Source organism: Acipenser ruthenus, chromosome 21, assembly GCF_902713425.1.
Source record: "Acipenser ruthenus chromosome 21, fAciRut3.2 maternal haplotype, whole genome shotgun sequence".
NCBI classification, from domain to species: Eukaryota; Metazoa; Chordata; class Actinopteri; order Acipenseriformes; family Acipenseridae; genus Acipenser; species Acipenser ruthenus.
In genome coordinates, this window is record NC_081209.1 from 16,218,348 (window position 1) to 16,244,295 (window position 25,948).

At 39.2% G+C, this 25,948-nt stretch overlaps 3 protein-coding genes across 4 annotated transcripts in view; 1 reads left to right on the plus strand and 2 right to left on the minus strand.

Annotated features, from left to right (window-relative positions):
- The window catches only part of LOC117963167 (potassium/sodium hyperpolarization-activated cyclic nucleotide-gated channel 4-like), a 76,102-nt gene extending 73,800 nt beyond the window's left edge, over positions 1–2,302 (minus strand). Inside the window, exon 1 of the mRNA XM_058994868.1 lies at positions 1,167–2,302. Coding sequence (XP_058850851.1) covers positions 1,167–1,855 — 689 coding nt within the window. The 5' untranslated portion in view covers positions 1,856–2,302. The remainder of the gene's footprint in view (positions 1–1,166) is intronic.
- Positions 2,303–5,216: 2,914 nt separating this feature from the next.
- Positions 5,217–25,339, plus strand: LOC117429765 (meiotic recombination protein REC114). The gene is made up of 7 exons (XM_034902177.2): positions 5,217–5,434; positions 8,584–8,670; positions 13,590–13,673; positions 19,375–19,512; positions 20,119–20,199; positions 20,824–21,015; positions 25,171–25,339. The coding sequence occupies exons 1-6, from the start codon at positions 5,270–5,272 to the stop codon at positions 20,986–20,988; spliced, it is 720 nt and encodes a 239-aa protein (XP_034758068.2). The 5' UTR covers positions 5,217–5,269; the 3' UTR covers positions 20,989–21,015; positions 25,171–25,339.
- Positions 23,087–25,948, minus strand: part of LOC117429476 (neuroplastin-like) — a 73,600-nt gene continuing 70,738 nt past the window's right edge. For both annotated transcript variants that reach the window (XM_034048987.3, XM_034048989.3), the window contains 3 exons: positions 25,250–25,271; positions 24,795–24,868; positions 23,087–24,110 (listed from right to left, as the gene is read on the minus strand). In XM_034048987.3, the coding sequence (XP_033904878.2) occupies positions 24,808–24,868; positions 25,250–25,271 (83 nt within the window). In that variant the 3' untranslated portion in view covers positions 23,087–24,110; positions 24,795–24,807. The remainder of the gene's footprint in view (positions 24,111–24,794; positions 24,869–25,249; positions 25,272–25,948) is intronic.

Below are 25,948 nucleotides of genomic sequence, written 5' to 3' on the forward strand. Positions count from 1 at the left end.
TAACTGCATGGTGGACCTGCAGAGTGAAAAGAAGTGGACGGCTGAAGACACACGTTTTGGAGGACGTGTGTGTTCGTCTTCGTGTCTCACGAGTCAGTGCGGGGGTTGCAACAGTGAGCCAGGCTTAAAATTGGGCATTTCAAATTGGGGAGAAAATGGGGTAAAAAACAATTGCCGATTCCAAATTTAAAAAAATTAAATAAAAATTAAAATAAATTTTAAAAAAGGAATACAGCCCTGCAAGCCAGCAAGAGAAACTTAATCCTGACCTGAGACCCCTCCCTGATTTTCAATCCTGGACCTCTCAAGCAGACCCTGTCAATTATCAGCTTTCTGGCTGCTCTCTACTTTGGGCTTGGTTGAGAACATCCAATTCCTTCCACTGATCTGACCATATCTGAACCCAGGCCTGCAGAGGTTAAAGTCACACACTTACCCTTCCATTAAACTGATAGTTTGGGTAGTATATTGATAGGAAGTATCTGGATTTTTGGTGGCAGGTAATGCTTTTTCACTACTAGTTTGTTGAGCAAACTTGCCATCCTGTCTTGTCTATAAGACTTCAGAATAGTGATTATACAGTGCAGCAGGAGAATGGACAGTTCAAACTGACAGGAAGTAGTTGGACTGCTTTGCCAAATGGACTTACTTTTCCATTATGTAACTAATACAGACATTTTGCTAAGGAATGTCTATTGGAAGCATAGGTAAAACGTTTTTTGGTTTTTTAAAAAAAAAAATTTATTATTTATAGTCAAGCCAAAACCTTTTATTTTACTTAACAACACAATGTGTATAGTTTTTTAGGATGGAATGATGTTAGGGTGAAATATGATAATACTAATAATGCCCACATGCCAAATCAATTATGACACCTATTTAAATCTAACAGAAACTATTATTTTGTTCCATTTAAAAATACAGTATGCGTATTTTATGGCGATACTGGACTAACCCGAGTAGTACTTTAACAGTTCCAGTATTCTTAGTGCAGTATGCGGCTGTAAACACAGACCTGTCGTGAGACTCCACAATGCAACAACCAAAAATAAACTCATCGAAATAAATCTGCCACTATAAACAACCAAACACATACACTACACCGGTGTCTGTGGAAGGCACAGCGCTTTTAATGACAAAGATCCAAGATAACAAAGCCGTGTTACCTGAAGTCACTGTATGGGTGAATTATCCAAAAGCCGGCGGACTTTACTCTCTCTTGCTCCCTTTCCACCGCTTTCTGACTCCCAAACATCCTTAAAGAGAATTTATTCACTCCTGGTTGGAGCATGGATCCCAACTGCCTGTGAATGAACCCCGCCTGGTACAAACTTTGCGCGTCGTCCGGGAGTATTTGGTCCATCCCATCCAACTTTACAAAGCCCGCTTGCTGGTCCGAGGAAGCAGGCTGCTGCTCCTTGGAGCTGCCGCTGCTGCCCTGCGCGCCCTGCGCGCCCTGCTCCTCCGCCGAGCAGCCCGTTGCACCTGCCGGGTCAGTCTCCTCGCACGGAGTGACATCCCCATCTGAGATGAGCCTCTTCTCTTCCGCCGAGTCGTGCTGGTGCCGGCTGGTGATGGACGAGAGACTCCCTCTGAATCGCCTACAGTCGCCGTTGGAGCTTGTCTTGACAGACCTCCCGACGTCGGTCTCCATGATCACAGAATCCCCGGCTTTGCTTTCCCCCATCCCCTTACTGCCCACGGAGGACTGGGAAGGCAAGGGCTTCATCCTAATGCTTTTCCTCCGGGTGTCCTTGTTGCCGTCTTCCTCCTCGCCCATGATTGTGGCTTTTTGTCCCATGTGTTGGGGCAAGCTGTACAGTCTTATGCGCATGGAAGGGGATAACTTGTCCATTGTGGTAGGAACTAAACAGGCAGAGCTTAGCACATAAATCCCTTTTCAGAGCACCCTAGTTACAATAAAAGGCGTCTATTTTCAGCTCATCTCATCCCCTCAGACTTACGCACATGTTTCGTTGGATGTTGTGCTGGCGCATCAACCTCTGCTTAATGTGCTCCCTCACACTGCTATCATTGTCTGAGTCCCGCGTTCACCAGTCTCTGCTCCTTCCAGGGCACTGGAATGCAGAATAGTAAAAACCGAAATACTAGAAACCTTTGCATTTTAGGTGAGACAGTATAGGTAGGTTGGTGATCTTTATAAACGCATACCCGCTTGTGTAGACTCCTCGCGGCCGTGGGTGATGCTCAGTAATAATAAACAATGCAATACAATCTCCAGCTGCATCCTGAGACTGCTGACATCACTGATCCCTCGTTCCAGCTTCTGGTATTGGGAATATTCATGAAGCTATCTGATCTATTGAGTTGCCATAGAAGCAAGAACTGCAGATAAGCTCAGCCCACCAAACCCTCAGTCTGCGCGTTTAAAGGGCTCGCTCTATACACGGGGATCGTCTAATTACTCTAATGCTCTAATTACTCCAGTGGTTGACTCGGGTTGTTTCGCTAGCATTGAAAAAACGAGTATTTTTACTGTTCGTTTAATATGTTCATTCAGAAATAATCTGAAACGCTAATGCAATGTTACGCATATAAATGTTATTTATCTTTGGCTTGTTTATGAATTGTGTGTTGGATATAAGGGTATTACATTCAGCATACAGATTTTAATTTCAAAGATCTTACGTAAAGACATTCAGAAATTACATTTTACATTTATACAATTGTAATTATAATAAAAAACATTTTGTACAATACATTTTCATAACAAAATGAAACTCCATGCAAATATAGGTTCTATGACATTAATATACAGCAACTGTTTACCGGTATATCAAATCTGTACCACCCAGGTCAACAACAGACCGGGAACCTGACTTCAGTGTTGCCTCTATCTATCTATCTATCTATCTATCTATCTATCTATCTATATATATATAGCCATTAGGGTTTTGTTGTTGTTTTCTGGTTAAAATAGCCTCTGGAATTCATGCACGGTATTAAATGATAGTAGATGTCATTTTTAATTAAAATAATCTCTGAATAATATATGAATGTGACCTGCTGCGTCTGGTGTGGCAGTCTTAAAGGTACAGTTTACCTTTAATAGTAAGCAGTTTTTTACTGCCATGTGTTTTTACGGTGTTTATAATCATTCCAAGCTGTTCGCATTGCAATGCCCTGCTTTTGGTAAGTCTGTGTTGAGGTGCTTTCACTTGAGTTCTGGAGCTGCTCTTCAGATCTAGCTGCCTGTCATAGACACACGTGCTGAAGTGTATTTAGCGAAGTACCAGACCATCTAGTGATCTTCTGCTTTTGATGAAGTTTACTTATGTGTTGCTGGCAATACATTTCAGTACACTATGGTGCAACTCATAAACTGCAGGTGCGTGCCTAAATATGTGAACTAACCGCGCGCACTGAATGCATGCCTGTCACAGGGCTCCCCTGGGTCCTAAACCCTGCTAGGTACCCAGGGATTGCAGTAAACACCGGCCACTGATAAGGGGCTATAGTGGAAAGGAACCACTGATAAGGGACTATAGTGGAAAGGATAGGTTATTAACCACTCATAACCGGCTATAGTGGAAAGGATAGGTTATTAACCTGTGGCGGCTAGAATAAATTTTTTTACAACTTTTTACATAGTTTGTAATCAGAATTCCGCATGGTGGACACATTGTAACTTAGTATAGCCAATTCAAGGTAATACAACCTAATTGAGCTCAAAGACCGTAGATAGACATGTACTCTCTCTAAAAATGTTTAACATCCCAACATAAGTTCTATTCAACCTTGAACCTGCTGTGTGTCAGTCTGCAGGTGATCAGAAACGCCGCTGCTCCAGTTACCAGGGGATTGGATGGGGCGATGAGGACAGCCAGGCACAAAGAGCACGGCTCATCCTCGTGTGAGGAAACTGCGTAACATATAAAGAAGCCACGTGTAATAATAAAGAACCAGTTTACCTTATGATAAGTACTGGACTTTCAAACCTCAAGGAAAACCAATATTAATTTATAGCATATTTTATTTTGTAATCGTTTAAACATTTTGTGTACATCCAAAAAAAGCTTTTCATTTTTACTTTATTCACACGCACACACACGCACGCACGCACGCAGACAACCTCAATTGTAATGTACGTCCTATAGGGCATTTGATATGTTACTGTATATCATGTCATGTACCTGCCTCCTCTGTGCTCCCTGTTCTGGTTGGCATAGCACTCCTAGCTGTGTTTGTATTACTGGGGATAATGGTATATTAAACAGCAATAGGAGCTGTTGTATTTTGTTAATGCTCAGTGCTGGGGAATGGAAACGTATGCCAACAGATCTAACAGGTGGATTTGAAGTGTTATTGTGGGCAATACAGAGCCCATAACACTTCAACCACCCCACAGCGATGGAACTTCTGTGAAACCATGAGTCCCGCCAAACCGCATAGCGAGGTACAGTGGAAAATACAGGAAACACGCACTCGTGCAATAGAGACTAAACAATTTACAATCAAACAGACCCAACCTACATTAACTTCTGATTGGCTGAATCTCATGCACGCACCGCCCCCTCTGGGCGTGTTTTGGCTGTCCCGCCTCTCTTGGTCGCCTTTCTCAGTGAGTGCGTAAATCTGAGGTACACGTGACAGCAGACGGTTTTCGGGCTCTCAGCTGCAGCGAAGGTTTTTAAGCAGGGCCGTTATACACCCAGTGTACCCTCCTTCCCACACTCATAATTAGTTTGTCCCATATTCCTCTCGTAAGGTAATTTCTACAGTTGTATTTATGTTATGCAAAAATAAAACATGTTTAAATATGGACAATATATTGCACCACTTGTCAGAATATTTAATCTACTTAAAAATAAATAAACTGTCATGACAGCAGTGGTTTTATTTATTTCCCAATTAAACTATTACTAAAAATTCTCAGTAAATCTATTTAAAAACACGAATCTTAAATATTCACATTCCTGTAAATTGCAATTTTTGAAGAACAGTAGGATAATTATCAGGATAGAACATTATTATTAAATACAACAAATCTTTCTTTCATTATTTCAGTCAGTATAGTCGCCCGATTGTTCGCCTAATTACACTCCGCTACCGAGGTGGCAGTTGCATCCGCGTCTGCGTTCTCGCACTCGTGACACTTTTCTGCTCGACGGCGCGGGTACCTGTGTGACGCGTCAAGAACAGATTTGTCACAGATCTGCACACATTTGCAACAACCTGCGTGACTACAACGAGCCCAACACCTCGGGAACGAAGACCGTTTCAGGTTTTTTCCTCCACGCTGGGTGCAATGGCGGAAGCTCCCGGAGGAAGCGGGACTGTGTTTGGGACCAGGTCATCCACAGCCCCCGCCCTTGCAAGCTTGCTGTGGCACCTGAAGCGCTATGCGCGGTTCCTACCCTCAGAAACGCGGGTTGAGAGAGACACCGGAGCCGAGCACAAGTCTTCGTGGAAGGTAGTACGCTAGGCCTAAGATACGCGCAGATAAATCATTTCAACGGAGTTAACTTACATACATCACCATATATTGTGTTTATTTGTGTTTCTTACGTCTCATTTAAGTATTTGTTTATTTCTGACTAAAATATTAATATAACACAGATAGTGCACGAATAAAGCAACATGTGAAGGGAAAAGCTAATAAAGCTTTTTTTTTTTAAATTACTGTCAACGTGACTAATCTTTGCAGACCGCCCCAGTGACCAGAATTTCGCGGTCAGACCCCAAAATTGACGTACGAACCCGCGAAATACAAAGATTCGATTTAAGGTCTGTCTTGGCTGATTCCTGGTCTCAGTGCGCAGCACAAGACTATTATTATTATTATTATTATTATTATTATTATTATTATTATTATTATTATTATTATTATTATTATTTATTTCTTAGCAGACTTACAGTCGAAAAGTAAAAATACATTTCAAGAACCACAGTACAAGTATTAATGCAATTAAGAGCAAGGACTGGAGTCTGAATAAGCATATGAATGTAGTGTATTAAACAGTTTGGGTGATGTAAAAAACTGACGTTTGTCATTATCAACATAGGATTGTATGTGCACTCTTAATTTGAAGTTGCAAATTATATAATTTTAGGTTCACCAATGTTGCTGTTTTCTTTTATTGATTCAAAATGTCATTTTATTACTTAATAAATTAATTAGTCATTAAGCATATTATTATTATTATTATTATTTTAATCCAGAGCGATTTACAGAGACTAGGGGGTGAACTATGCATTAACAGTTTACAATAGGACCTGGGTTTTATGTCTCTTGGGAAGGACTCAGGGCCACGCACAGTGAGTCAGTGGCTGAGCAGGGATTAGAACTGAGGACCTCCTGGTATCAAGCCCTATTCTTTAACCATTAGACCACCAAACCTCCTACTTCAAAGAAATGTTCTTTAAATGGCCTGTTGAAGAAGAAAAAATAATCATCATGGTGGATTTTCTAAACTTAAATAAATATTTCAAAGGTGCCAACGAATCTAATACAGTCAGCACTCAGATATCCGTTACCCAGATACACGTCAGTCGCGTTTTACAGCCCTTCTATTAAGAAAAAAATCCCATCCCCATTATATATGTGTAACAAATGAATGCACTTACCCGTCACAGGCGATTTCCGACTCCCATCACCAGTTTTCTGATACAAAGCCCATCTCTTCAATGTTACAAGATTATCTGAATATCCGTCAAACCCCACGTTTTTTTTTTTTAATTCTCTCTAATGTCAAATCAGTCTGTATTATATTGTGCAGATACACAGCGCGTCCTCCAGTTTCACCTGACGAAAAGGCAGCCAAAACAAAGCAAACGAGACACCGTTTTAGATACTGTGATGTTAGGGCCTTATTGAGCACTATATTCTGCAATTTTGAATACTGACTTTGGATACTGTTTTAATTCAGGAAACTAAATTATTATTATTTTTTTTTGTAATCTCTTGGTTATGCTAATTTGCATTGCCTTTTATGTTTTACGCAGTTCTGTACATGGATAACATTTTGATTTCATGTTGCTGTTAGGTCGTTAATGGGAAATTTTACATACCTCTACAATATGTACCAGATTTAAAACTATACTGTATTACAGTTAATGTGACATCTCTAGTTTTGGCAAGTGATATTTTCAGAATCATATTGTTCTGAATTAAAATACTACTTCTGTTAAAAATATAGTACTATACCAACAAAACCAATACAGTGCATCTAAATGGAAGCCTACTTATTTTAAAACACAGTCCTTTCAGTTATGTATTTTTGATATTGTCTGTTTTGCAGAGAACACAAAAAAAATACACGGGGTTGGAACAGGTCAAAATGCAGTAATCAGATATGCGTCCCACGCGTTTAACCGTCACTGAAGTCAACATTTTGTAGGGTCGGATATGTGAGTGCTGACTGTAGTTCTCTTCAGTCAGTCTTGGGTTCAGTACAGCCTGGGGGTTGGAGAATGTGTACATTATGCAAATGTGTGTAATGTGAAAGCTGCATCTTCTTGTTGCAAGTCAGTTTCAGTCACCATGGGAGAGACAATGAAGCACTTTGACAAGCAGACGCTGTGTTTGCAGGTGTTGCTGATTCAAGACTGCACATGCCACAGCACTGACATTCACAAGGAACCGCCTGATGCTCTCAACCTAATAGGTGTCATTTTATTTAACTTGCATATTTTTTCAAATTCTAAGTTAATTTTTACATATTAAAGTACATTCGGCATCCGAGGGACTTGTGGTGTACTTTGGGTAAGAGTTTATTTTTTATTTTTTGACCCAGCCCTCAATGTAGAAGTTGCTAAGTGTAGTAAAACAAAGGATACATTTTCATAAGACATCCACAGTGACACAACACATGTTTTATTTGAGCTCAGGCAGGATAATATTTCAAAATGTTTGCATGGATTAACTGCTCAGGTTTCAGCCAAAGCAGGGCTGTCAAGTGAAACAGACCTAGTCAAACATATGTTCCCTTTTAATTAGGCTTGAGGTGGGCGTTAGTTTTTTTTTTTTTTTTTTTTCCATTGCCAAAATAATGCTTTAATGAGTACTCTAATACATTAAGGATACATTTACACACACTGTGCTGGAGGGTCTGTTTCTCCATCAAGTGACAGGTAAGGAGAGGCCCATGTCAAAGAGACAGCTGGAGTGTTAACTCTTAAAATCTAAACAGTATGCCTTTCTAGATTCAACGTGGGGAATTAACTTTGTTCCTGTTGAAATTGCAGCCCCCAAATTACATTTCTAACAAAAAACTGTACCCTTAACTTTGACCTGTGATCTAAGATGACTGTCATATTGAGGTCATGTAACCTTCTGATTTCTAATGTTTTTAGATATTGACTTCATACTGATTACACAGCTGTGTTCTGTGATTCTCTCAGTCAAGATTGATAGTGGGTATCATTTAAGAAGAAAACCCCTCTTTTTGTGTCAGTAGTTAAAACCTATGTTAGAAAAGAAGGCAACCCTATACTTCAGGTCACAGAATTTGATACTTTGTCACTAAAAGCTATTTTATAACTAATAATTAATTGGTCATCAGCCAATAAGTAAGATCTGTTTATAGATGTAATGCAAATCTGTACATTTCTTTATTTTAGGTTTTTGAATCTGGGGCTGAAGGACAACTGACCTTAACCATAATCCAGTCAGGGCATTTCCTTATATCGCAAGGACAAGGGCTGCTGGTAAGAGCTCCTCAGCAGTGTGCTGCCTTCCAAGAGATTTCATACTTCCAGCAGAAACACAGTCACATGATCCACTTTATTGTACTTGGGCTACTACCCTTTATTCTTATGGGTCAGTAAAGCCTACAGTATTATCAGTTGTGTGTCTGAGAGCCAGCACAGTGGCTCTGTTCTGTAATTTGTGTCTCGTCCTTCTGCACTCCAGCACCATACGTTTTGAGCCCCTTCAAGACACCGGAATGAATTATTGGAAAGCAGTCTGTCTGGAGGTCAGGATTGTGCTTCCATTACTGTCAATTCTAAAGTGGTTCTAAATAATAGAACTTATTTACACCCGCTAGAATCTCTTTACGGAACAACGTGAGACAAGGAGGGTGTTTTACTGAAAGAGAAAAGAAAGAAACAACATCATTTTCAGTAGAATTAATTGTGATTCAAAAAGTTAGCTTTAATATCTAGACTAAAGATAATTGTCCAAACGCTAAAGCACTGTGAAAGCATGGTAAAGCAAATATATAGTATAAGCATAGTAAGCTGCAGACAGATCAGTCAAGGTAGTTTCTATTTTGACTATCATGCAAATAATGAAAGTGCTCCATTTTATTTAAAATACAGGATATCCAGGTTAGAAGTCTAGAGGTGAAAACCATCTCAATGTACTTGGAGTGTTGCACAGGTGCCACTGCCAGACATGTGTGACCTGCTTGCATTACCACAGTAAAGGGCAGGTTGGATTATTCAAAACCATTAGTGAGATGTGCTTGTGAAAAAACAAAAGGTAATGGAGTTCACCTGTGGATTGTTAGACTTTATAAAACAGCAAGAATAGAGCGAGCAATCCAGGGCGCATTTTAGCACCAAAGAAAACGATAGCCATTTTTTTTTATTTTTTAAATAGCCAAATTCTAAAAGTAGTAGCCAAGTTAAGATTGCAAGAGCCACAGTCTTACAATGATTCCCACTCCCCCATCAGACATGATCAGGAAGGCATTATATGTGCAACAAGCACGCAGCAAATATTTTATTGCAACACTGGAACACTTTTGTTTATATATATATACAGCTCTGGAAAAAATTAAGAGACCACTGCAAAATTATCAGTTTCTCTGGTTTTACTATTTATAGGTATGTGTTTGGATAAAATGAACATTTTTGTTTTATTCTATAAGCTACTGACAACATTTCTCCCAAATTCCAAATAAAAATATTGTCATTTAGAGCATTTATTTAAAGAAAGTGACAACTGGTCAAAATAACAAAAAAGATGCAGTGTTGTCAGACCTCGAATAATGCAAAGAAAATAAGTTCATATTCATTTTTAAACAACACAATACTAATGTTTTAACTTAGGAAGAGTTCAGAAATCAGTATTTGGTGGAATAAGCCTGATTTTCAAGCACAGCTTTCATGCGTCTTGGCATGCTCTCCACCAGTCTTTCACATTGATGTTGGGTGACTTTATGCCACTCCTGGCGCAAAAATTCAAGCAGCTCGGCTTTGTTTGATGGCTTGTGACCATCCATCTTCCTCTTGATCACATTCCAGAGGTTTTCAATGGGGTTCAGGTCTGGAGATTGGGCTGGCCATGACAGGGTCTTGATCTGGTGGTCCTCCATCCACACCTTGATTGACCTGGCTGTGTGGCAAGGAGCATTGTCCTGCTGGAAAAACCAATCCTCAGAGTTGGGGAACATTGTCAGAGCAGAAGGAAGCAAGTTTTCTTCCAGGACAACCTTGTAGTTGGCTATACCTATAAATAATAAAACCAGAGAAACTGATAATTTTGCAGTGGTCTCTTAATTTTTTCCAGAGCTGTATATACAGTGCCTTGGACTTTTCCACATTTTGTAGTGTTACAACCTGGAATTAAAATTGATTTAATTGGGATTTTTACCATGTGATTTACACAACATACTTAACACTTTGTAGGTGCAAAATAATTTTTATTTTAACACAAAAGTTAATTAAACAAAAAAAAAAAGACATTTGTTGGTTGCATAAGTATTACCCACCTGAGTCAATACTTGGTAGAAGCACCTTACAGCAATTACAGCTGTGAGTCTTTTTGGGTAAGTCTCTACCAGCTTTGCACATCTGGATCCTTCTTGGCAAAATTGCTCAAGCTCTGTCAAGTCTGATGGGGACTGTTGGTGAACAGCAATTTTCAAGTCTTGCCACAGATTCTCAGTCGGATTGAGGTCTGGGCTTTGACTGGACCATTCTAAGACATTCAGGTTCTTGTTTTTAAACCACTTCAGTGTAGCTTTGGCTGTGTGTTTAGGGTCATTGTCCTGCTGGAAGGTGAACCTCCGCCCCAGTCCCAGGTCTCTTGCAGACTGAAACAGGTTTTCCTCTAGAATTTCCCTGTATTTGGCTCCATCCATATTGCCCTCAATCCTGACCAGTTTCCCAGTCCCTGCTGATGAAAAGCATCCCCATAACATGTTGCTGCCACCACCATGCTTCACCGTGGGGATGGTGTTCTCAGGGTGATGAGCAGTGTTGACCAGAGAACCTTTTTCCACATGTTTGCTGTGTCTCCCACATGCCTTTTGGCAAAATCCAAACGGGATTTGATATGGGATTTGTTGTGCCATATTCTTTCAATTTTTTAATAATGGATTTAACGGTGCTCCGGGGATGTTCAAAGTTTGGGATATTTTTTTCATAACCCAACCCTGATTGGTGCTTCTCCAGAACTTTATCCCAGACTTGTTTTGATAGCTCCTTGGTCTTCATGATGCTGTTTGTTTAGATATGCGCTCTAACAAACTCTGGGGTCTTCCAGAAACAGGTGTATTTAATCTGAGATCATGTGACACTTTAATTGCACACAGGTGGACTTCAACTAATTATGTGACTTCTGAAGGCAATTGGTTGCACCAGAGCTTATTTAGCTTTGTCACAGCAAAGGGGGTGAATACTTATGCAATCAAGACTTTTCAGTTTTTTATTTGTAAATAATTTTGAAAAATATGTAGATTTTTGTGACAAAAAATCTCAGTGACAAAAAATCCTAATTAAATCCATATTAATTCCAGGTTGTAGCACTACAAAATGTGGAAAAGTCCAAGGGGGTGAATACTTATGCAAGACACTGTGTATATATATATATATATATATATATATATATATATATATATATATATATATAATTTTCAGCTCCATCCAGTTGAACAGTATATTTATATAAATGGCTGTTGGACATTCTTCTGTATAGCGTTCCACTGGATGAAGCTGAATCCCTTTTCCACTCAGCCTTATATTTACGATTAACCTTTTTTGTTTTAACTCCTGGACCCCAGCGAATAGTCTTGGATGCTAATTCTCCTTCACGCTCTGTGTCAAGTTCAATTGCCTCTCGTGAATTTATTGTCAATATTTTTCTGCCTTTTTTGTTTATAACTGAAGACACAGTTCAGGTAAACCATTCAATGTATTTTAGTCGTGGCTACTAGCTTTGGGCACTGAAAATAAAATATGTGTACTTGTGTACCAAGTGTACTTGCGGGCACAGATTAAATGTTAACCTGTAAGAAATACATGTATGTACACATGTACTTTAATTTAGGATTTAAATATGTTTTTTTTATATATATTTTCTTGCTATTTTGCTACCGGTATTATAAATCTGCAATAACGGTATGTAAATATTTTTTATACAACACCTGATAACTAAGATAATTTAGTTGAATGCAAATGCCGGTGAGGATTGTTATTGACTAGTGGTAAGAGACAGCTACTACCGTCTCTCGAAAGCATAAGCTGCAAGCCTGATTAGAATGTAGCTCACTTTACCCACAAACTCACTGCATTATTCTTTACTTTCATTTTAGGGTATTGGGTGTGTTGGTTTGTTGCTTGGTTCAGTTCTCATCCTGTATTGGACATTCTTTGCTGTCTATTCATTTTTGCTCCGGATGCAGAATCACTCAACTAGTGACACTTCGCTGTTTGACTGACATGCCTGTTTAGTGAGGGCCGGTGAATGGGCCATAGAAAGATCATAGGATCAAATCAATAAGCAAACATTTATTAATGTTCATACAAATCGACAAAAATATATATTAAACATTGCTCATTTATAAAAGTAATGGTCATTTTAAAAAAACAGACGAATTTGGCAATTTGGTAAATCATGGTAAAATAAGCTCTGCAATCTCAGTGGCTAACAAGTGTTCCAACCTGTGCAGATATGTCACCATACCAACGCGGCTTGGAGCCACTCTGCCTGATTCACTTGACACCCAATTAACATTGGGAGTGGTGGGGCAGGGTGCAGTAACACACTGCCGGGTGTTCAAATATGCTTCAAAATCCCCAGGCCTAGGCTTGGCCTCAAGCTGATCAACACCTCCGAAGCGTGGATATAACACCCTGTCAGGTTTTATTGCTTTTGCATTCTGTTTTATTAAAGCAAGTTTTTTCCTCTTTTAGTAACCATTGTCATACATAAAACATGGATATCTCAACACACAAAAACAACATCACTGTGGTCTTTTATTTCAAATTTGTAATACAGCCAGTTTATAATGGCAGCATTTCTTATTTTATGCAGATCAGTTTCTGGGGCAGTGGAGCCCTCTGCTGCCTTCTTTATGAAATGGCATGCTTTGATCTGTTTAGAAAACTGATTAGGGAACAGTATTTACATTCCAGACCTAGTCGGTACTTTGCTCTCCCATTCCTCAGCCATTCCAATATGAGACACACAACACAATCATGTGTTAGAAATAACAAAAACAAAAACTTACAGTACATGGTATTTTTTTTCTTCTTTTGTTAGCCTTCAGTTTATGCTGGATTGTTCAATGCATGGGCTGGTATCTGTGCACAGATGGACTGGAATGTTGACAGATCTGTGCCTGCTTGGTTTCTTATACATAGCTTATAAAACAGCAGAACTGTATTTCTTTCAGGAAGGGTTTTCACTGATTGATGCTCCCAGCTTTCTGAAGGTGGTGCGAAAGGCAGACCTTCTGCTCTTCAGTTTGAAGATTAAGGTAAGAGTGTGAATAGGAAAGGGCTGGAGCAGTGACGCTCCCGCAGGGACCTCAGGAAGCAAGGTGTAATTACTGCTGAATAATAGCTCTGCCGGCCTGGCGAGGGAATGAGAGGGATCTCCAGGTTCTTTCCTTGCTGCCAGTCACAATCATTTCTATTTTCCACTTTTCTTTTTCTAGTAAAGCATTTTATTTATTCCTTTACCTGGTTTCCAGATTAACATTTGCCCCAAATAAGAATCACATTAAATCTTGATGTAATCGAAAGGATATATATATATATATATATATATATATATATATATATATATATATATATATATAGATAGATAGATAGATAGATAGATAGATAGATAGATAGATAGATAGATAGATAGATAGATAGATAGATAGAAGTCGGAAAAAAGTAATATGAATCTAAATGTTTATGTATTTATTTATTTATTTATTTATTTATTTATTTATTTATTTATTATGGTTTTCACAGCATCATGTTCAAGTTTTAATCCTGCAAACTCCATAGCATATACATAAACCAAAAATGTTTGTTTTACATAACATTTGGTGGGGTTTCTACAAGCCAGCAAACCAAAACTGTAGGTTTTCCATGACTTTAAAAATAACGTTTGAAGTTCAAAAAGACTCTGTGCATCTGTTGCTTCTGCTGTGGTAGTTTGCAGTTATTTTACGTGTTTGTTTGGTTACATATTATTCTGATACAGCATGCTGTTCGTGTTTGATGCCTTTCTGGAGCGCTGGTCATCCCCAGCTATATTTTTGCATGCAGAAAATGATTACAGCAAGAGCTGAGAATCTCGTTCCCATGTTTTTCCAGAACTGGTAAACGTCGCATTTCATTTCACTGACAGTTTCATAGTAAGCACGGTATTCATGCTGTGCTACGCAGTTGTCTTCAAACAGTAGAATGGCTTTCTCAGCTACGTTGAGGTACTTTGCTTGATTTGGGTCAAAGACCTGAAAAATGCAGCTGTAGGTTGACAAAATCGGGCATTAGGGCTGCACCTGCATGTATGTTTACATCAATTGACAGCCCTGAAAAAATTGAACGTATGAACGGCTACATTGAAAAGTAAGGCAACAGAACTAGTTCAACATCTTAGCTAAAACGCAAAAAAAGGCTTTTTTTTTTTTTTGGTTAAGGTGGAATTTCAAATTGTGTTGGTAAAGTTAAGTGTTATCAACTAAAATCAAGGAATCTGTGACCACTATTACTTAATCCCAGCCTTACTGATAAGCAACCAAGTAAACGTGCGATTGATAATGATAGCAAGGCAACATTTGCACAGCTGTTTCTGAAAGACCCCTAAACTGGTTACTAAGCCTTCCGGCTCAGAGCTTTTAGTATGTCACTTAAAATGCCACAATAAACTGTAAGTGAAATGCAGAATTATTTAAGAATCATTAATTAATTAAAAAAAATTAAACAGGAAAACACACAAATGGTATTGAAATAATATTTCATAAACATTCAGGGAGTATCCATCATTTGTGTATTTAATAAAAAATCGTAGTATTATACCCCTTCCACGTAGCTCCGTAGCAAAACATCCAAAATAGTAGCTGCTACGGCCAAGTCGTAGCAGTTGGCATCTGTTGACAGTAAAAGAAGCGGGGACACTTCGTCCCTTACCTGCCAATACAGCAAAGCTTCATTTTTGCCTATTTTCAGATTAAGTGAATAAATGAATGTGCAAAGGGAAGTACATAACATGCTAAAAGGGCAAACCTGAATCTCTGATAATCAGGGATACACGAAGAGACTAATGACTCTTAAGGAGACGCGAAGAGACTAATTAAACTGATAATCAGGGAGACGCGAAGAGGCTAATGAATCTCTGATAATCAGGGAGACGCGAAGAGGCTAATGAATCTGATAATCAGGGAGACGCGAAGAGACTAATGAATCTGATAATCAGGGAGACGCGAAGAGGCTAATGAATCTGATAATCGAAGATATGAAGAGGCTAATGAATCTGATAATCAGGGAGACACGAAGAGGCTAATGAATCTGATAATCAGGGAGACGCGAAGAGGCTAATGAATCTGATAATCAGGGAGACGCGAAGAGGCTAATGAATCTCTGATAATCAGGGAGACGCGAAGAGACTAATGAATCTCTGGGCTCTGGACTCTTGACCGGAGGGTCGTGGGTTCAATCCCAGGTGGGGGATACTGCTGCTGTACCCTTGAGCAAGGTACTTTACCTAGATTGCTCCAGTAAAAGCCCAAATGGGTAATTGTATGTAAAAATAATGTGTAAAAAAATAATGTAATTGTATGTATAAATAATGTGATATCTTGTAACAATTGTAAGTCGCCCTGGATAAGGGCGTCTGCTAAGAAATAAATAATAATAATAATAATTATAATAATAATAATGATAATCATGGAGACGCGAAGAGGCTAATGAATCTGATAATCAGGGAGACATGAAGAGGCTAACGAATCTCTGATAATCAGGGAGACGCGAAGAGGCTAATGAATCTGATAATCAGGGAGACATGAAGAGGCTAATGAATCTCTGATAATCAGGGAGATGCGAAGAGGCTAATGAATCTCTGATAATCGAAGATATGAAGAGGCTAATGAATCTCTGATAATCGAAGATATGAAGAGGCTAATGAATCTGATAATCAGGGAGACGCGAAGAGGCTAATGAATCTCTGATAATCAGGGAGATGCGAAGAGGCTAATGAATCTCTGATAATCGGAGATGTGAAGAGGCTAATGAATCTGATAATCAGGGAGGTATGAAGAGGCTAATGGGCACTTTCAACTTTCTTGTATTAACATGTGTTTGAAACAGTAATACTTATAAAGCAAAAAAAGGGTTCCTGTTTACATAACCCTTAGAGCAGCATGGCAGCCTCTCAGGAGCATTCTCTTACTTCTTACACACTTTAACAAACGATTGTTTAATTGTATTGCAGTGTTTTCAAAAAGATATTGTGCTAAATTATTGTATTTTGTTTACAAATACATCGTAAGCAGAGGAATGCTGCTGCAAGGTTGTTTTCAGATGCATGAAACAATCCTTTACAGACTAGGAAACTCAAGCAAAAGTTTGTATTTTGTTTTAATAATAGCATTGCAGTTTCCCCTTTTGGCAGCACAAAGAAGACCAAATAAAACTGACCACAAATGCAAAAAGGGCGAAACTGAAATTTAAAACAGACAAAAACAAATGAGGTAAAGTGTGTGGATTGTAACAAACAAGTCATCTTCCTTGCATTGTGCCATAATGCCTTGTAAAATGGGCAGCAGTGTGGAGTAGTGGTTAGGGCTTTGGACTCTTGACCGGAGGGTCGTGGGTTCAATCCCCGGTGGGGGATACTGCTGCTGTACCCTTAAGCAAGGTACTTTACCTAGATTGCTCCAGTAGAAACCCGACTGTATAAATGGGTAATTGTATGTAAAAATAATGTGATATCTTGTAACAATTGTAAGTCGCCCTGGATAAGGGCGTCTGCTAAGAAATAAATAAATAAATAATAATAATAATAATAAAATGTAGCATTTTAGCAGTTTCGCCCTATTAGCAGATAAGGTACGACTTTTAGAAATGTGGTCAGAATCCAGGCAGATTGACAGAGAGAATGCTCTCATCCAGTTCCTGTACCTTCCCCTCCAGTGCTCGGCATCACTCGCTTCAATAGCGGTAAAACAGTGTAAATAATTTAAACACACTGACAAAAATTGAACGATCCCCCAACCACTGGCAAGATGCACGGAAATTAACCAAAAAAACAAACTCCATTTCACACCCAAGCAAACTCCGTACATTTTCTTCCAGATAAGTGTGAACACAACCTAACACCCCAAATCTCAATCTAAAAGTACTGACAGCTTGTTTATTACCAAATAAAGAATTCTCACAATTTCAGTGTCAACGAGATCAAGGGTATGACCAAAAAGGCTGTGTATACTTGTAATATACAGTACAACTGGAGATTATTGTAGTTCATTAATCACTGCCCAAACCTTTATAATTAGCAATAGAAGGCATGACTTGATACCCCACAACTCAGTTTGCTTACTATTATATTTTTTAAAAATCGGGAATATTGTATGATGTGATAGAAAAACTTGATAACCCACAAACATTTCAGTTCTCAGACAATTGTATTTGGAACACCATAGGATGCAGGGTTATTTAAAGAAAATGAAGCTGTAGGCTACAACGTTTTTTTATCCAGAACACCATCTGTTTGTAACAGAAAAATAATGAATCTTGGTTATAAATCTCCCTCCCAACCTGTGAGGGCGCTGTGTAAAGGGGACCGAGTGCCCCGGACTGGATGGTCTGACAATTCATTCCAAGGGAAAGGTGGAAGTCGGTCATCTAGAAAGGGGGCGGAGCTATGGTACACCAAGTCATCGCCCCAGAAGGGAAGTAATGTGGCAATCGTGGCTTGGAGGAGACGGTTGCACTCGCTAACCAAGGGGACGAGACTGACGTTACAAAAGGGGACGTGGCTAGGTCAACTGTTCCTTTGTTATGGTTAAGAGCGAACCGCTAAAGGAGAACTGTAAACTTGCCGTGAGTGTTTTGTTTGTTTGTCGGGTCTAATTATGCTTGTTTGTTCTTGTTAGATGGCTAACACGATCTGGAGTTGTCGCTTAAGGCCAATACTAAAGCCGGACAACACTTCACATGAATAAATTGTATTTCACCACTTGCACTTTAGCACTCACTCTGGACTTGTGGTCGTGTGTGTGTCTGTGTCTTTTGGGACTGTAACCCGTTGTTTTGAAACAGTGCAAAACTCATTGCTGTGCATTGCATGGGATTCTTCTTTGTGGTCGCCAGACGGGGATTATAAAAATAAAATATTTCTGTTTGGATCGTGAACTTTGTTGTCTGTCTTCTGTTTCGTAATCACATCACCTCTACACCTGCGCACTGCAAACCACTTTGCCACACTGTTACAGAGCAGCTAAGAGCCATTGCAATCCAGACTGTTACAGAGCAGCTAAGAGCCATTGCAATCCAGACTGTTACATAGCAGCCTGATGTTATTTAGGACACTGCAGCAAGTCCTGTTATCGATTGCTGACTGATAATGCCAAGGCAACTGATAGGGGAGCAAAAAAACAAATAGAAACTGGCCTCTATTCATAAAACATGAACTCCTGAGTTATTTAAGACTGTTATTTAAAGTCTGTTTCCATTAAACAAAGTCTAGTATTCATGACACCTTTCTTGACTGCCTCAAAAGAAGCCACATGTGCCTAGTTTCATGAATATTAAACAAAAAAATGTGACTTGCTAACTGTTCTAAAACCAAAACACAACAAATCTATACATGTTCAATGTGCATCTCAGATGTTTTATTTGAAGTTTATACTTTGGATGTAGTGTGTCTCTTGTTGTATAAGAGAGGTCATCTAATGCAGTTTGGACAAGAGGACCATGAAGCAGAGCAGTTCTGTCTGCTCAAACCGTGTCTACTATAAATCACAACACCTGATACTGTGCTCGGGAGCTACTATTGAACATAGTGTTGTTTTACTTTGGCACTGAGCCGTATGTTCTATGCACAGAATTAAATCTACACAGGATACATTGTACTGGACTCCTGCCAGAGCTGTGTGTTTTCCTGGCTTGATGCTGCTGCTTTGTGAATGTGCAGTGCTCTATCTGTGTGCCGCCACATTGTGCCCCTCCTCTTGTTGGCAGAATGAGAGCCGCATGTTCCGGATGCAGTTCGGGGGGGGCTCCAGGGAGCAGGCAGTGGAGCATTGTGGGAGCGCCGTGCTCACTCTGCAGCAGTATGTAACAGTGAAGAGCCAGGACACGGGGCAACCAACGCAGGGGGTAAGACACAGCCCTTCTCCTATTGTATTGCCCTAAAATACACAAGACAGAGCCAGCGCACAGAAGATATAAAGCACTCAAACTATCGCATCTGTAGACTGCAAGCACAACACACAAGACATTTCCTTTACATCTATTCAATAAACATAAAAACCCTTTGCACCAGATATACACTTTAACCACCAGTAGTAATTCCCTCTCTGCATGACATGTGGTCAGTGGTGTGTCGATAAATGAACCTTGTATACAAAGGTTGTATTGATAAGTTTTACAACATAAGCAAAGTTAAGCTTCCTGATATCTAGATACACATGATGTAAAATCCATTGCATACAAATCTTTTAACACTAGTTTTAAGTTTCATGGGGAAATTAAAACCAGTTCCCATTTTCCCTCAAACTACTGTCTTATGGAAAAGCAAACAAAACCAGCTGTTGCATTTACTTCAAGTGTTATGTGATGCATATTCTCAGGCAATGACATTTTTTAGCTCTAGGCTCACCTAATTGTTACTGGACCTACTATATTATATATTTTTGTGTGAATTGCACTGTCTTCATTTTGTTTGAACCTGTTTTTTTTTTTTTTTGTAACCTGGTTCTCCAGACAGATTTAGCCGGGGGAGCTGGGTCAACATCAGAAGTCAGAGATTCAGAGGGCAGATTACCAATCAAATGTCTTGCACAGGTGCTACACATAAACACATATGTACATATCCCTTAAAGGAGTGCTAACCAAGGTTTTAAAATCAGTGTTCTTACTCATTAGCATCAGCAGCATTATCACTGTCCCCCATCCTTTTCTTGGTTGAGGATCTTTTGGTTCTTTGCTTGTATTTTGTACTTTGATTTGAATATGCAATGGAAGCAACAGTAGCTGCTACTTCCTGGTACAAATTCACTATATCTGAATTTCACTGGTTTAACTGCAGTCGGGTCACATGACCTACCAGACAGTACTGTGTTTTTTTCAATCTACTGATTGTGCTTGAAAGATCAGTGGATGGGGACTGAAAGCCTCTGGAAGTGGTTAGGACTTGGATGTGTGGATAGGGACAGTGTGGGTTGAGGTGAGGGGTAACACAGCAGGAAGTGTAATTGCATACAAGACAGTGTATGGTTTCCTATTGAATTACTGTGAATTAAACATTAAATCACCATTATTTCCTAGTTATTAAATCATATTAATGCATGTTCAGACACTAATGAAAAGATCCATGAAACTACTTCCCTTCCAACCTCAGTTGAGGCTCAGTTTAAATGAATAGTTTATAAGTAGCTGATAAACATGGTTTCCTTTTTGTGTTTGCAGTCCTTGCTGGGAGAGTCGAAGCTCTCCCTGCCGCTGGCCTATCGGCACTTCACTCTCCCGAGCGAGGAGCTGGGCCCGTTCCTCCGGCTGTGCCTCCTGGATCAGAGCTTTCCAGCCTTTGTGGAGCAGGTGGAGAAGGAGCTCCACAAGATAGCAAACGAGTGAGGGGCCTGGAGCAGACTCCTTCTGCAGGTTTGTTCCACTGCTACATGTAGTGACGTCCAGTGGAGCTCAAACCAGTCCCCTTGAGCCACTGAATAATAGATTTTAATCCTGGATGGAATATTGGTGGTTCATATGTAGGGTCATGAGCAGGATCATTATGGGGTCACATTTGGCCCGAGGGTACCACAGTTCGACACCTTTTTTGCTACAGCCAGTTTCTCAGTGTGCATTTCCAAAGAGTACAGCTGGCAGACCTCACAACCTAGATCCATCTTCTGTATTATAAATCAGACTAGAACACTCCATTTTAATTTACAAGTATCGGTCAGGACCTCATTTGAAATGAAAACCTGAATTTGCTAGTAAAACAATTTCCTAATGCAGAACCTCTAAGCTACTCCTGAAACATGAAAAGAACATTGATCCAGGTGGAAAATGTTGAGAAAAGGGGTTCTACTGTAAATGCACATGCTGACTTATCTACAAATATATACAGCCTGTATTCTATAATTCAATTTAACAAAATGTGTTTCTTTTTTCCTATCAGCACATCAGGCCTTCAGAAAGGCATCACTGCGATAGAACAAAGTCTATATTAGTAGGTTGAGCAGTTGTTGTTAAGGGCTCATTTCAGTGGAGTTGAAACTTGAGTCGTTTTTATTAAAAATCTAAAACACCAGTAATAATAATAAAAAAATATATATATAATATATTCATTTTGTTCCCCTTGCCTGCGGCTTTACTGTATTTCCCTAACGATTTAAAAAGCATACAGATTGGCCCCTGTAAAATCTGCTTGCAGGGTCCTAGGATTTAACATCATTTTTAGCTAAATAAGCAGCCTCTGCTTTGGAACCAACGATGATTCAAAAAGCTTTTAGTAAATTGAATGGGCTTGAGCTCTTTACCCTTTGTCGCTGTTACTAACCGCTACAGCACAAGAGAGATTCACCCTTGAGTGAAAAAAGCAATCTAATTGTACAGCAGCTCACCTGAATTGGGGATTGCTTTGTGGAAACGAGAGGCTGTGATTGTGATCAGGGTTAACTGGTTCTTGCTTGGACTAGGTACTATAATTCACTTCTGCTTGGAGGGGGGTCCTACTGTACATGGAAACATGAAACTACCCTTCTCTGCCTACTGTTTAACTCACAGATCCCTTGCCGCTGTGACACCACGCTAAGCTGCCATTGTTACTGTTCAAACCCTGGTGCAGTTTCCACAGGATTTATGGCAAGTTGGGAAGAGAGTGCTAGGCCAGCACAGCGTAGCAATAGGGTTGTGGAAACAAGGTACAGTGCTACCCAGTTATAGTGCGGAATCGGTTATAACACGGTAAGGTCGTGGCTCCCATTTCACCCATAATGCAATTTGACTCATAAACTTTGGGTTTTATTGTTGTTTTACATTACTGTATTTAAACCCAAGTTGAAACTGGGACATATAGTAACCCCTGTGCTTGCACTGTATTAATTTTTTTTCTAAAAGTAAAACTATCAGTTATTGTTACAAAACAAGTGCTAAGAAATAAATAAAGTACGAAACAATACAAGTGTGTAGAAACGTCCTTGGATGCTGTGTTATGTATTTACAGTTTACTATAGGTATTATAAAAAATATACAGACCCCGTGTGTATATGCGTGCGTGTATGCGTGTGTGTGTAAGCAGTAAAACGGTAAGCATGCCTCAGCTAGGATTGATTGACATCTGGGTAGGCGGGGACATGAAAGCCCACATCAACTGACAACTGAGTCAGACAAGCTGCTGTGTGAATGTGCAAGACTGTTCGTTATTTTTGGTGTGGCCCAGGCTGGCAGGGGCCAGGAATAATCGTCCCAATAAACCGTGGATTCGTGTACCTGCAAATTGTGTGTGTCTCACTTCCTTCATTTTCCACCATACACTACAATATTAATTTGGCCACTGTAAATCATTTCGGGAACAAAAATGGCAATATTCATTATAAGGCGAAATACAAACAACGCGGTCTCCAATTCTGGACCCCGACAACTGCGTTATAACGGGGTAGCACTGTATTACTGTTTATGTAACCCGTTTCAGCAGTTTCATATAGAAATCAACAAGGAGTAAACCATGTTGTTTAGAGGACTTTATTTTTTTAATGATTGGATCCACATTTCATACAGCTGCCTGAATTCCCCTCCCTCCCCTTTTAAGGTCCAATTGCACTGCAACACTTTTACACAGGAGTTACTATAGAAAGTTCATGCATCTACAGCAGTGCATTAGATAATATTAGCTTTGTAAAAGGAGTGATCACATTAAAGTTTTCATTTAGAGCAAGAAATGGTGACGGTTATATGAAGAACAGTAAATATTGCATAGGATATAGTCATGCTATACATGAAATGTAACAAGGTCAAATAAATTAAAGGAATGCATTATAAAATTAGTAACCAGACAATAATAGTTCTGTATACAAGACAACACATTCATCTTAAATTTGCTATGAAAAAAGCATAATATATATTTACAAAGAAATTCACTGCTAAATTGCTTTTTCAGTAATTGAAAACATTCTAATTCGTTTTTTTTATATAGACAGACTTAATCTTAGGTCAAGCCCTTACATATAATAATTACATTTAAAACTATTTTGTTCGTAATAATGCAAGTCTAATTAGCACAGTGCATTGAGCTGCTGTAGATGCTATTAAAACGAATGAAGTGTGTATCCTGTATGAATTACGTTAGCAGATTTCAGTTGGTTAAATTAGTATCAGTAATCAGATACAAACATATACTCCTTTTGGATGCAAAGTCGAATAAAAATAAAAACTGTTGTCAGTTTGAATATTAGAACAAGAAATTGTTAATATTGCATGCAGTATTAGACTATACTTGATAAATACCAATCAAAGTTATTTTTGTCAAATAAAAAGAAACATCAACAGCACACACAGCATACAATTATGTATATCTTTAGAAAGGATTTTGTTATCATATGTTCCTGCAACTTCATTTAATACTGAATAAGACATGCTTCAGACAGCCGTTTTGTTCCACTTTGTTTTACTCATATAGTGAAAGTTGTGTCTTCAATGTAAAAATCACAGAAGCTGCAGCCTCAGATACCCTCTGGTGGTCAGATAACGTAATCCTTTACAAGGGGAGAGAAAAACAGACACATCATCATTTTGAGATAATATTCCAGTGATCTTAATGCAAGACTTACAATCCATACACAGTACACAGCAATTTACAAGACATAATAGTTCTGCCCTAACCTGTTTATCATAAAATGGCAGGAGTCCTCACTCAAAGCCTGCATGTTACCTTCTGTATTAACTACTTTGAACTAATTTCTTTATTTTCACCATTTCTCTCCAAAAAGGGACATTGCTTTCTAGCAAATTGAATTGCCATGGGATGCTGCTAATCTTCCAAGCTGATAGAATCTTGCATTTGTGACCCTTATACAGTGTAATTAACTGGGGGTCAGCAACGGGACTGAGCATTAGTGCCTGTTAAGATGACTCCTTATTCAAGGTGTTGTTCACCAAACAGCCTTTCATAAGTTGTGTGGCTGGTTAGTACAGGCGAGTGCTTTGTTCAGGTGACACGAAAGGTTTTCCTGGATCTAGTTCAGGGCTGGTTAGTACAGGTGAGTGCTTTGTTCAGGTGACACGAAAGGTTTTCCTGGATCTAGTTCAGGGCTGGTTAGTACAGGTGAGTGCTTTGTTCAGGTGACACGAAAGGTTTTCCTGGATCTAGTTCAGCACCCATCGTCTGCTCCGGATTTCTCACAGAAACTAAAGGTCCTCTTCCCCGACTCAGTACTCACAGGTCTGATGAGCTCAGTTAGTGTTCCTCTGGCGCAGGTTCTTATCCTTGTGGTTGTTGGTGGAATTGGTTTTCCTGATGTAATAAAAGAGAGTGTAGCAACATTTAGTTTAGCAGAATAAATCAGATGGAAGAGATGGATTCTCAGAATCATGCAGCTGCTCATTCTATTCTTAAAACAAACAAACCATAAGAGGGTGTTGCAATCTTAGCCCCACATTTTTTCACTTCTCTACGATTATACTGAGACAGGCACATGGGCTTATACATGAAACCAAAGTATTAACTGCATTTTCAACAGCATGTATTTGTGCGATTTATACAATGACGACTTGGGAGTAAAAGGCTTTGAGAATCTGTCCCTTTGTTTTCTACAGAAAATCATCCCACCTCACTAAATGTATTGCTATGTATTTGACAACCTCAGCAAACCTGAAGTCTATGCACAACACTTACATTGGTCCAGCTGGTTCATCGTCTGCAGAACAGAAGGAATCCGGCGAGGGGCACAGAGAGAAGAGAAGTGAGTTAGACATCGCTGCAGGACCAGAGCAGACCGCTCTCTGCAGTCTGGGTCCATGTTTAAATAACTTGCTGAGCATTTTTCATTGGGGAGGCCTTTTTTTCCCCCATGGAGTTAGTTTCATAGTTTAAAAAATGATTTAAAAAAATGCTGTTACATGATTAATTTAACACTTTAAAATGTTCTACATGAAATACTGCAACTGGTGTGGAAGCTTTTTTTTCTATTTCTTTGTTATTTCAATTGTTGTTCAGTTTGTCCCCCAAGTTCCAGTAGTTCACTCATTTTAGAGTAGATCTATGACAAGACTTAAACCAACATCTCAAGTGTGGAATACTGCTGACTAGCTTTTTTCACCCTTATAGGAAACAAAATATGAAGAATTAAGGTTGTTGGGGTGTGGGGTCTCATTAAGACATGCTGTACTTTTGGTTTGTATCAACTGCATCCCTATTTTATTTGCAAGGGTTATTCTCAAAAGCAATCAATTGATCGCTGGGATTTGTTGCAGTATCATTGCATCGGTCATTTGTCAAATGTTTCTTGTTATCTAAACACTACTAATGGCAACCTTGTTTTTATTAGTTATTGTAGAACAATACATATGTTTTCAAAAACATTTGCTTAAAAAA

What these genes read in the sequence shown, in the direction of transcription:
- LOC117429765 (XM_034902177.2), top strand. Translation starts at nt 5,270, where the DNA reads ATGGCGGAAGCTCCCGGAGGAAGCGGGACTGTGTTTGGGACCAGGTCA. An exon ending in CGGGGCAACCAACGCAGGGG is followed by an intron (nt 19,513 to 20,118) that starts GTAAGACACAGC and finishes CTGGTTCTCCAG; the next exon opens with ACAGATTTAGCCGGGGGAGC. An exon ending in CAATCAAATGTCTTGCACAG is followed by an intron (nt 20,200 to 20,823) that starts GTGCTACACATA and finishes TTGTGTTTGCAG; the next exon opens with TCCTTGCTGGGAGAGTCGAA.